The 13,449-nt window shown below is 35.7% G+C and overlaps 1 protein-coding gene across 15 annotated transcripts in view; it reads right to left on the bottom strand.

The window, feature by feature from the left end:
- CADPS2 (calcium dependent secretion activator 2) overlaps positions 1 to 13,449 on the bottom strand; it is a 741,873-nt gene that overhangs the window by 4,651 nt on the left and 723,773 nt on the right. For 12 of the 15 annotated variants that reach the window (XM_072652868.1, XM_072652869.1, XM_072652870.1 and 9 more), the window contains one exon: positions 4,590 to 4,694. The exons of the other annotated variants lie outside the window; for them this stretch is intronic. In XM_072652868.1, the coding sequence (XP_072508969.1) occupies positions 4,590 to 4,694 (105 nt within the window). The remainder of the gene's footprint in view (positions 1 to 4,589; positions 4,695 to 13,449) is intronic. 15 annotated transcript variants of the gene reach the window in all.

Below are 13,449 nucleotides of genomic sequence, written 5' to 3'. Positions count from 1 at the left end.
TGTGGGCACAGTCACTATTGTTATCTTACACAACTTTATGGGAAAAGTGGCTAGAACACTGTGTTATCTGTTCACTCCCCCCCCCCCCCGAGAGATATAAGTGCTTCATAAAGATTAAATCCAGTAATACAAGTCCATTCATAACAGTGCTTATTTTGTATTTGTATTATAGCATTGCCTCATGAACAGAAAGATAGCTTGTGGTCAAGACGACCAAGGTTCAAGGCAAGTCTTGCCTCTGACATATACTAGCTATGTGACAATGGACAGGTGTCTTAACCTCTCAGTGTCCTTAAGTCTCTGTAATTACACAATACAGAGGAATTGACAGTCTGTACAAAGGGAGTTTCCTACCTCAAATGAAATCACAAGTCTAGAAATTTTTTTTAAATGTACCACAAAATTTTAGGTCAAGTTTAATTTTTGGCATGTCCTTGACGTATAAACTAGTTACAATTTATATTGTTGTCTTACTGGCTTATAAATGTCTAGTATTTAAAAAAAATTAAGGGGATAGTTAGTCAGGTAAGTTGAAGAGCTGGTATTCATTCATTCCTTCATTTAAGTATCTGTTAAGAGTTCATTTTGAAGCTGTAAACAATGCCTATGTCTGCTATGGAGGTCTGCTCATCTCTCAATATAAATGGTACAGATTCTAAGTCACAAATGCTTGTGAGAAGGCCCTCTCTTCTTTCTCTCACCTCCTTCTCCCTCCTTTCAAGTCCACCTAAATCCCTCCTGTCATCCCCACCGACTACCCAAGGAGGTGGATATATGACTGTTGCTTTTGATTCTTGTGACGTTGTCCTTAAATTGAACTTTAATCTCTCATTCACTTTGATCATAAGCAAATTAAAATTCCATCAATAACTTAATACTCAATTGTTTTTTATGGAAATTCTGTTAGTGTCTGCCTTTAAAAAATGAGCCATATTCACATAAATAAATCAGTTAGCTTCTAAGTATCTATACTGGCAAAAAGAAGAGTTACCCCATAGGTTAGAAAGACTTGAACATGATCTATATGATCACATAAATAAGGGAATATTTGAGTAGAACTGATCCACTATATTGGAGAAGAAGGCTTTATGAGCAAAAGATACTAGAATTTCTGGTTTTTTTTTTAAATCACTCACTGACTGACTGAACGAATTAAAATCATTTATTAAGCACTTACTATATGCCATGTATACTAGAGGTCATTTATTAAGAGGTCATTTATTAAGAGGTCATTTATTAAGCCATTACTGCCAGGCATACTCTGAATGCATATCCATTAAGGATTTACTGTGGATTCTATATTAAGCAAATATACACAAGCAAGACAATACCTGACCTCAAGGAGTTTGTATTCTCATGGGAGTAGAAAACACATAAAAGAAGAATTAGGAAATATGGCATTATGATTTGGAAATGTCCAGAAAATGCCATGGAAGCCTTGTTCTAGGCGAGATGAAGTTGAAAGCCCATTTTTCAGAATCTGGGATGGTCCTGGGAACAGAATCTGAGGTTTCAGTGGAATAGGGATGAGGGGAATAGATAGAACTCTGATCAGAGTACAGATATCCTGGTTTGAAAATGGCCCACGTGTGAAGTAAAGCCATATAGCTGGGATATGGCTAACCTAGTCCTTTGCCAGGAGGGCATCTTTTGCTTTTCTTTGTATCTCCAGCACAGGGTCTGCACATAGTGGTGCTTCACAAATATTTACTGACAGACCAAAATGCTAATCTTTACATATGTAGAGCAAAAATAAGGCGACTGAATGGAAAATAATTATATTTGAGAGCCACTGTGGATTTTGTTAGAAGTCTAGGTTATACAAAAACTTTCTAAATTCTTTGGGCAGTGATCCTATTATGAAAAGCAATGTAGGTTTCTATGTTTTGGGGAAACTTTAATGACAGTTTAAAAACCTAAAATGTTTATGTATTATACAGTAAAATTGAAACATGACCAATAAATACAGAAACTCATTAAGGGCAGGTTAATGTTCATGATGAAGAAAAATTAATGAATCAAGAACCCACTTACATTTTAAATATGAGTAACAATCATTTATCAGTTTAAGAAAGAGCTTATATCTTGATTAAAACACATGAACATGTTGGCTGATCCTGAGTCTCTACTTTGAAATGGAAGGTATGCAAATTCAAATATACTTATGAAATTTTGACAAATGTCCATTTATTTGTGGCTACCAAGGATCTTAACAAAATAAGAAAACCTTAAACCAAGAAAATATTTTTTATTTGGACCACAGAAATATGATGTCCTTTTTAAGAATTTTCTAAATCATTTTTTCCTCTTGAATAGACTTGAAATTCCAGTGTTAGGTAGAATTTGGATTTTAGCTATACACACATATGTATGTAAATATTATATGTATGCATGTTATCACACAAACATATACACAATTACTGTGTTTGCATAAATTATAGCTAAAGTCCAGAATTTGTTACTATTAGGATACATTTTCCATTAAATGATATTCAAGATCCAATTCAAAATAATATGATGAATATAATTATCCTCATTATCAATGAAATAATGTTAATATTCATCTAATCACTGATAAGTTGATTGAATATACATTTCTGACTTCCTTAAAGATGCATTAGATCATAGCACCATAGATGTAGTTCTTTAAAGGGACTTGGGAGATCATCAGATTCAACCCCTTTATTTTTTCAGATGAGGAACCTAAAGTCCAAGAGGTCCAGTGACTGCGTTAAAGTGAAGAAGGTAGAGTACAGAGGCTGGATATGAACCTTTACCCTTTGACTCTCAATCCTGTTTTCTTTGTACCACATCAACTCTCAATAGTAAATAATTAAATATAGTTAAATAATTTGAAATTAAATAATGCCAGTCTTGAGGATTGCTAGATAATGCTATTATTAACCAAGGTTTGGAATGCAATTCTAAGACATTTAAATGGCTGAGATTTTTATTAAAACAATATGGTGCATCCTATCCCTTTTTTATCAAAAGAAATTGCAAATTTTCAAGTCATATTTGCAGAAACAAGGAGAACATAATGGAAAGAATGAGTCTTAACATAAGGGGAAAATTCACTAGGATATCTAAGATTTTTGTTTATTAAGAAGATACTACTTATTAATATACACTAATATTTGTGAATTAAACATATGACAAATGCTAAAACTGTATTTGTGGCTGAGGAATTATAAAAAAAGAGTAGCTCTAATTCTACCAGTTTCTTTGTTTACTCATTATATTGACATTTGCAGTTGTATGTTTCAGTGGGTAGACCAATATTCTACACCTCTGGAATAGTCTACTCTCATACTCCTGTGTCTCTGTGTTGTCACTGGGGAAAGGTTCAAGTACTAGGACTAAGATTTATGGCATAAAGAAGTTTATTACAGCTGTATACAGAGACCAAGAAAGTGATGAATGATCCTTATGCCAGTGTTGATTGACATGATCATTAGTATAGCCTTTTCTAAATACAGTCAAAATTTGCTCTGAAGTTTCTAGCAGGATTTAACCATGGACAGATGTACAACTGAAATAAAAATCCTTGCACTATTTCTAAAAGAGCAATGACTTTCTACCAGCTTCAATCTGAGTTTTCAGTCATAACTTGCAATTTTAACTCATGGACTTCAAGACAGGACTGCATAGGCTAAGTGTACCTTACTTGATAATAAGTTTCCCTCATTCTATGGAAAGTGAGTTTTTCTAAAACTTTATTTTGAAAAAACTACACATTGTCAATACCTTCCTTCCTAAGGGTAAAAGACCAACTTCACTCAGCATGGGTCTTGTGGTTAGAGCATATTTAATCATTCAATAAGTCACTCAAGTTCTTTGGTATGGCTGTTACTTTAAAAATGAGGTACTCTGATATTCTTCTATAGCCACATTGATTAGCTCATACAAAGGCGAATGGAGTTGCCCAGGAATCAACACACTGTGACAGTACATTATCTTAGTTTCAAATGTCAAATAACTGGGGACTTTCTTTCCCTTGGGTCAACAAAAATATAATCCAAAAGAGGCAACCTTGATGACAGAGTATATGAGAAAATGTCCTATTGAATTCCTATTCAGTCACATTTCTAGATTTAAGAGAATTAAGGTTTAAGGTTTTTAATTAATTAATTGTTCAAATTATAGTAAGATAATTATTTTCCTGTATATACGTATCAACTAAGATAAGTTTGTGATGACTTAGAAAACTAAGGAAAAATGAGTAAATTATTCTATTTTATGGCATGACTATATGAGTCAGTGAAATTGACCAATGCTTTTCCTCCTATACATTTCAGAATTTTCTTGCTTATGCCAGCATACATTGAAGTAATGAGTTCAAGTCCTTCCTTGAACGCTTCTTACCAGCTGTGTGACAGTGGTCGAATCCTCTTCAGTGTCCCCATGCCAATGAAGACCATAAATTACTAAGGAGTTGTTCATTTACATCCTTGATGAGAGTTTCTACACTGGAATTTCCCTGTACTTACAAAGTCAAAGGTCTATACTTTGCTTCAAAATGTCTAATGAAATTTTATCTTTTGTATGAAACAGTAATAGGCTATCACATTCAAAGCCATTTGGTTTACCTTCACTATTTTGATGAGTGTCTTCAGTTGGTAGATGTGAAGCTGAAGGTCTAATCTATCCGCCAACCACACGGAAATGACTTTCATGGAGCTGCTGTACCATTGCTAGAAAAAGGATGGGGGAGGGAGGCAGGGCAGAGGGAAGGAGGGAAAGAAAACACACACACACACACACACATACACACACACACACACCAAAACAAACAAAAAAAAACAAAAAAAACACCTCTGCAGTATTCATTTAACAGATTTGGTAATGAGGGGTAATGAAACACTTTGAAATGACCACAGATCAGCACTTGAAGTCAATAACACTATAATTTCCTGTTAAGAGAATTGCATGTTTTGCTAGGAAATCTGCTAACTTGACCTAGACTGTGCTTTACATGAATTAGCACTAGTCTTTCAGCTGCAGAATATTCACTGGGAAACAGAGCTTTGCACTTTGCAGCCTAGTAGCCTGCTTTGTGAGCTGTAAGTAACAATGGGCACTAAATACATGTTTATAGCAATGAATAGCCTGCTGAGTCAGCAGGGGGAAAACCAGCTAAATTATTTTCAAAGAGAAATTTTGCATCACTTCAGGATTTTCATGCAATATTGTAGAGTCGTAGAAAAAAAATCCAATGGTAGATGTCACCTTGGCACAGAGTCAATATCTTCTGATCTATCTTTTATTTTATTTTGGAATTATGGCCAAAAAAAAGCACCCCTAACAGAAACATCTTTCTCCTCACAATCAAAATCTTCACCAAGACCTAGATCTATTACTGTGGTTAGATTCTTCTCAAATCCTTCAGATCCAGCTAACAATGAATCCCTTTCCCTGAGATCTGAGGAACCTTGTCATGGCAGCATTCTTTCTGAAATAAATGACTCAATGGATGTCTGCTGCTCATACAGCAAGAGGAAAGGTTTTGCTTCGTTTTGGAAACGATTTAGTTTTGGGAGAGTTCACGTCCTTGCCCTGTTTATTGCAGGTCTCTCTGCAGGAGAGGGACTGAAATCTTCCCCTAATGTAATTTCCTGCTTCTTTATAATGTCCACATTTGTGTAAATAAGAGAAATTCTGGGTCTGTATTTGCCAAAAGGACAGCCCAGAAGTCACAATTCGTATGTTAAGCGAGTTCAGTTTATAGCTACTATAACTGGATTTAGGCAACTCAAAGAATATTGTTGTTTGTGAAGAGAATATGCTATAAGGAGAAACCAAATTCTAGACAGCATTTGGCAGAGGACAGAGCAGTTTATATGAGCATTTGAGGGATCTTGTATGTATGTGATATATCTTTGTGCACTTTTTAGTTTGTTACTAAACTAGTTTAGTTTGTTGCATATATATGTAAATATGAATACTAAAATATAAAGAAGCAATTAAAAAACTCTTCTTTATAGGTAATAATATTTTTTTGGGGGGGGAGGGAGAATATTTAGTAAAATCAATTCCTGGAGTTATCTCAACTGAAAAACTGATTTTTCTTAGCATTTTAACTTGTGCTTATTAAAAAGTTGCACTCACATATTTCCATCTAACTAGAACAAAAGGTATTTTAATTATAAGTTTCTGAAAACAAATTGGCTTCACATGTCATTATACTTCTTTTAAATTAGTGTACAGAATATACACAAAATATGGAGTAAACTAATTAAAATATGGAATAACTGATTTACAAAACACTAATGTCAAGTTGATAATGAATGAAATTCTATGCTATTTAAAACACACGATTTATTTTCTTTTGACTTATTCACAATCTATTTTTGCTTTTTTCACATGGTCATATTCTTATTTTTATGGGATTTAAAACATTAGGAATAATAAGGCTTAAGAAACTAAATGCTTAAACTGTAGATAATATTCAATACATTTAGTCAAATTTTCAACTGAATCCATTTGATTGTTTCTGCTAATATTGTACACCTTAAAGTCCCTGAGTTATTCAGTTTGGTTTCTGTCATACTTATTTTTTTTACCTTTCCTACTTCTCATTATTCCAAATACCAACATCAGGACTTCTCCTTTAAAATAAAAACAGAAAGATCAGTTTTATTAATGATCAAATATACTACATGAGGAAAAGTCCTAAGGATCATGTATAGGCCATGATCAGGTCAGATAGGAAAAAGAGATTTAAAAATTCCTTTCTGGGGTAAAAAAAATGGCTTACTCCTATGAAAGGTGGAAACACTTCATAGAACAAATTCTGATATAAAGTATTAGTTAAGACCTTCTGCTACATCTGCCCATTTCTGTACATATTAGTGCTAATCACACTTTTGAAGATCTACCTGAGAAAATCAAATAATGTTTTAACATAACTCTCTTTAAAAAAAAGCCTCACCTAGTTTAAACTTAATTTAACTTTATTCCTCTTCTGCACAAATGTGGTAATTACTATGAAGAGATAATCAAAAGAATATTTAATATAAAATAGAAATTAGTAATAACGATTAGACTCTATGACTAAAATATAAATGTGTGGTGGGAAGAATTTTTGAGGGAAAAAATTGTCAATAGATTGTTTAAAACTCAGAAATAACACATCAGAACTGCACTGAGTAAAAATACTGATGTAATTAATATCAGCATCACCACATACTACAGAGAGTGGGAAACAACCACTGCAATAACATAAATGGAAAATTCATATACTGAAATGTGGAGGTCATAGAATCCTGAAGAACTTTAGTGAAGGCTAGCAAGGAGTCCTGGGTTCTGCTCTGGAAAAGCAGCAGATGGGCAGAGAATCCCTATAGCTATTGTGGATACAGACACGGAAAATTCATTCTCACAAATGTGATTGCTGCTTCTTGGAAACAAAACAAAAAGAAAAGAAAAAGCAGAGGCTTAGTGTTGAAAATCCCAGGTCAGAAGCCCTCTTTGGGTCCTGGAGTATAGTAGGTCGCACTTTTGATTATTAGGACAAGAAAAACAGAATCAAGCCCTCACCCCCCAAAACGCCTTGCAGTAGGGTCAATTTGCAGAAACGCTCAAACATCCAGAAAACATCCTTTCATTCTGAAGAAGTTATTATAATAAAACGTTTACTGCCTGACTATTCACTTTTTCCTTCAGGGGAAGGCAATGAAGAGGCATAGCAGTTCTTACTGAAGTCAATGGCATGACATTATTGCTTTATTCTTTGCTGTGGTCCACACAGGAATAAAGCAGTAAGTGTATATTATATATTTTTTCCACATCAATAACACGACAGCAGCCAACCACTTTAACAGAAAAAAAAATATTTTTTTATTCATGCTTCATCCAGCTCCTGTAAGGGCATGCATTACTCACTTCATTTTCCTGAGATATCTCTTTTAAAGCAAAAATAAAAGAAAAGGAAAGGCTAGGGTTGACTCTGTGAGACCCCTGTATTTATTCACACTTATTGTGCATGACTGTAGACTGGTAAATCATATTAGCAGCCCGTCTCCCCATCAAGCCGCTACTTGCTTTCCAGCCCTGGGAAGGTTCAACAAATCAACAGGAGCACGGAAAACAGAACATCAGTCTAATCTAGTGTTTAAGGTGAAGTTTTCAAACCCAATCTAAGGAGATCTTTAGAGCAAGCAACAAGCTGAAGGACCCAGAAGGTGGTATTGACAATGAAAGAGTGTTGAAATATCGAGGAGCGCAGCGCTCGTGCATTTTTAATAACGCGAGGGTCAACAAGGACACAACTCCCTCAGTGCCAGTAGTTGCCACTGACTATGGAAATTGCCACACTAGGGCTATAAACGCTTTCAGTTCATCAGCTTTCTTAAACAGTTCATCAGCTTTCTTAAACACCCTAAACCCCCTCGGTGGACCTTTAGTCTTGAATTAACAAACCAAAGCAATGAAAGAGGGTGTAGTCTGAATGGCTGGCATTGATCCCCAACTGTGTCAGCGCTGCTACAGGCACAGAAAAACTCTGTCCATTGTCAATAGAAATTGACAAACCTCCTCTCCTAAATAGTACAGCTGAGCCAGGCTGGATACATGCAGCTGTAAAGGGCTCCACTCTCAGGGTCCAGAAGCACTAACAATAGAACAAGCATGAGCTCTTTGTCAGTCCCAGACTCTGCAATTTTCTAACAAGGATTAAAGTTGTTTCTCGGCAGTGCTGGTGAAAAGAGATTTAGCAACATACGGTGCTTTCTTCATGCAAGTTAAAGAGAAGTAGTTAAGGAATTTCATTATTCTGTCGACCACTGGGAACACAAAACAAATATATTAAATATTCCCAATTCCTTTTTCCAGACTAATTTATAACATTTTGGAGAAGGCTTCAATTAAATATAACACTTATCTTCTAAAAACAAGCACTTCAGACTTATTTTGGAAGTTGTCTTTCTTTTCTTTTCTTTTCTTTTTAAAAGGTGCAGCTGTTTGCCACCTGGAATGAGAACTCAATATATACTAATGTACAAAGCCTTAGACCTTCTGGGGCTGATATTCCTAAATCTGAATCACAAGACCCCATACAGCTTATATATGTTGGCAGTTGCTAGTAAATGGCTTCTGTCAGAATGTTGTTTCTGATGATGATGATAAAATAAAAATAGCAGCTTTGCTGGGGCACAAATCTGTGATATATTTTCTGCTTAAGTCTTTAGCTTTTTATTGATTAGGAATTGGTATGACCAAGGCTATGCTTTCATTTGCTCCAGCTACACTTGTCTCAATAGGTGAATAACAGAAAAACATATTTTCCAGAGCTTTGAAAAAACTGAAGGGCTGAATTTCCACACTGTGTATGGTAATACATTTCTGCAATTATTCCATTAGGTGCAGGCTGTTTATTGAGACTCACTGAGTTGAGATAAAAGAATAACACCTGGAAAATTTATCAGATAGGCCTTTTGGTTTTCATTGTATGTGTTTTAAAGGAAAGGATATGGTTGATTATTATTATTGTTATGAAACACAAAGTTTTGATGAGAGTATGTGAGCCATTCAATTCCTTAAGATACCCTAAAAATTTAAATTTTAATAAAATAGTAATACTCATATAATAAATGCTAATGATTCATTTTTAAAAAGAGTTTCTTTTTTTGGCATTACTGCCATCAAGTATAACTAGATTTATAGCTCCTTTCTCCTCATATTTCTGAGGCCTGAAGTGAAAGATATGAAGCCATATTAATAAAGACCTTTTTTGCCAACTCTAAATTTGGTTTAATGAAAATGATAATTTTTTGCTCTCCTACTGAAGGCATCTCCCTGAAACTATAACTTGGTTTCAAGGGGCACAGTAGAACTAACAATGGTAACAAAAAGAAAACAGACATAACGTTTAATTCAATCCATACAGGCCTAAGCTCCAGGAAGCATTCAACTCAACCTATTATAAAGTAGGATTGTTTAATGAGGGCCCAGTCCTTAGAGTATGCTTAGATTTTATCTTCCTGGTGGGTTATATAAGAACATGCACAGATATTCCTTGCCTGGTTCTGATCCAAAGTATGTGACTTCAGAAGTCTATTTTCCAGTCATGCATGACTGAAGGGTGGGTACTATGCGGTGACAAAAAAGTCTTCCAATTGGGTCTAGAGTCAGAAGAACTCATTCTTCAGGAAGTACTAAGTTGAAACTGGGTGACCCTCATTTTCTCAGTCTCTTTTCCTTCCTGGTAGTGAGTGAAGTAAAGAATGTTGTGAGTTACCAAGTTGGGGAAAGGGTGGCTTCCCCATGTCCCACTAGGCCATTATGTGTCTATGAGCATATGGCATCTCTGCTTCTTTTGTGTTTATCCTTTCCTTATCTTTGATGAATGAGTATTCTCGGAGTGGAGTTCTCAGGTAATTTAATCATTTTAGGAGATTCATCAGAAGTCCTACTGGAAATAAGAAGTGATAATAATTCCTGCCAGAGTGATAGTGTCCAGTCACAGGTCATCTCCTGTAGCAGATATGGAAAGAAGGTCACCTGAAAATGTTGGTGTCTTTAGGGATCATGACCCCTCATGACAGAGAAAAATGACAGCTAGGAATTGTAAAAAAAAGCACCAATTTTTGTGGTGCAAAAGAGCTACACCTAAGGAGAATTTTAAGAGGATTTCACAAAGAGTAAAAAGGATTTCCAGAGCTGGAAATCATGAGATACCCTTTGACCAGATGTGTTCTCACCACATGTACCTTATTACTTCTCTATGTTAAATTTAAGGCCCTTCTCCCCAAAGATCTTGTGTATGAAACACAGGCATGTACCCTTGGGTTTGGGGAATGATGTTTTTGGAACTACTCACATTTCTATACATCCTTAATCAATTTCTTTTCTAAAAGCTCACTGAAACTGATGACTGATTGTCAGCAGGACCCTTATCAGTCAGGACTCAAAGTAAACCTCAGTCCCTCAAAGTTACCCCTAGGGTCCTGAAAGAATATATTCAAATGGACTTAGCATGCCAGTGTGAAGAAGTACTGGAGGAATAACTCTGGAATGTGCTACTTATACTATAGTAGCTGATAATTAAACCTAGAAAATTTCCTATTTCAAGCCTAGTAATTTTCATGCTATACTTTTCTTTTTTTAAGTAAAATTATGTTTCTCTATAGACCAGTCAAGGGCACAGTGCTACTGTGACACAGTGGGGAATATAATGGACCAAGAAATCTCAGTTCGAACCTTAGTTCTACAACTAATGATCCATGTGAACTTGGGAAAACCATTCACTTTTATGTGCCTAATTTTTCTCATCTATGAAATGACAGAGTTTGAGGAGGTGATAGCAAAGATACTCTCCCATTCTGAATTCTATGATTCTTATAAACCTACTCCCTAAACTGCTTCTTAAATCCTGTGAAGCACCATATGACTTAATCTTAGACATAAACAAAATATGAAGCTATAGATTCAGTGAATATTATGCTTAGGGTAATATCCATATGGTCTCCTAGGGCACTTTATTGCTTAGCAGAAGTGAAAACTAAAATTGCCATTATGAGCATTCATATACGTATGTGTGTGCATGTGTGTGTTTTCCCACAGTTTGGTTGTGACCTATCTACTAATTTGTTTTCTATCACTCCTCCTCATTCCAGCCAAATTAGCTTTTTTACACATAGTTCCATCTTTTACCTCCACACATATGCATACTACCTTTGCCCTAAACACTCTCTGTCCTTACTTCCTCTTAATAAAATGTCTAACTTTTTTTAAAGAATAGCTGAGAGGGTACCTACAAAAGGCCTTTCTTGATTTCCATGGTTGCTAGTTCTTTGCCCTGCCCCAAATAATTTTGTTCATGCAGCACATATATGTGCATGTATAACATGTACATATTTTAAATATATAAATATGCATACACATGCACATATATGTTTGAAAGCATATATTACTGCCTCAGGAGAATATAAGCTCCCTGAAGGCAAGGAATGTTTCACGTTTGTCTTTGTATCCTTAGCATCTAACACGATGCTTGGCACATAGTAGACACTTGCTTAATACACATTTATTGAATCAAATTTTTTATGTATTCAGTTCTAACTTGTTCCATTATTATAAACCTCCAACATAAACTGTCACCAACAATCTAGTGAATTAAGACATCTTTGGGCCTGGAAGTCTACAGTTCTAGAATTTTCAATGGTTAATTTTCTCATTAACTTGGGTTCCTAAAGACATCATTTCCTTTCCTAATAAAGTTTACCTCCAATGAAGTAAGGACAATAACTCTCTCAGAAGCACGGTAGGGAAATGAGTCAGATTTGTCAGGTCTTTTGATAAGCAGGAGGGAAGCAGAGTACTATCACTGTTCTATTATTGAATGCTTCTGTTTATGAAAAAAGATTTCTAGGTCACATGGAAGACTGACAAACTTTGAAAGGAAGGACTGAAATTTTCAAAGATGAACCAATAATCTTTGTCCCAATAATCATCATCCCAATGGGTTCAAGTCCAGTTGAAATATCCACAGGAGGGATAAAGGAGAAAGTGCTCAAATTCTTTGCAGTCCTCAGTATCTTAGAAAACTTTTTGATCTATCTCCATGACAGGGGAAAGAAATGAATCCAGGCAATGGCTACACGGACCGTTACCTACAGTTGAGGGTACTAACCACAGAACCAAATATTAGGCTTTGCTCTGTGAGAGAATAAATAATGTGTGTAATACAGTGTAAAGAACTCACAGATGGGAACAAATCCTCAAGTGACTTTTTTCTTCCCCTTAATGAATATGTTTTCTTTTGGTAAACTGAACTCTGAACTCTTCTGCTTTTTTTCTGTACTTCCATGGTGACAGATGGGAGACTGGAGAGTGAGTTGCCCCTAATATGAAGACACAGCTTTTGTTTTTGCTGTTCAGCCACTTCAGTTGTGTCCGACTCTTTGTGACCCCATTTGGGGTTTTCTTGGCAGTGATACTGGAGGGGTTTGCTATTTCCTTCTCCAGCTCATTTTACAGAGGCAAATGGGATTTAGTGACTTGCCCAGGGTCACACAGCTGGTATGTGTCTGAGGTGAATATAGAGTTGTCATTTACTAAACTTATTAAATGCTCTATTTACTAAATTGGGCATTTATTAAGCACTGACTGTGTGCTAGGCACTGTGCTAAGTACTGGGAATATAAATGGAAGAAGAAAAAAAGACATTTCTTGCCTTCAAGGAGCTCACATTTTGCTTAGGGAGGAAACACATAAAAGGAAGCTAAAAATGACGATGGGGGTGGAGAGATGAAGGTATGAGGGCAAGCGGGCATGGCAGAGAAAGTCCTGAGAGTCAGGAATGTGGCTCAAGAAGAAGGAATTTATGGTTGATCTGGAGATTATGGGAAGAGCCAGTCAATCACAGCTGATCTCAAGAGTCGGAACAACTTGAGTTCGAGCCATATCTCTGACATATACTGGCTGTGTGACTGGAGTTCTTAGTGCTTC

Source organism: Notamacropus eugenii, chromosome 3 (genome assembly GCF_028372415.1).
Source record: "Notamacropus eugenii isolate mMacEug1 chromosome 3, mMacEug1.pri_v2, whole genome shotgun sequence".
Taxonomy (NCBI): Eukaryota; Metazoa; Chordata; class Mammalia; order Diprotodontia; family Macropodidae; genus Notamacropus; species Notamacropus eugenii.
The sequence above is the reverse complement of the archived record's forward strand: the minus strand, read 5'-3'. Positions and strand labels throughout refer to the sequence as shown.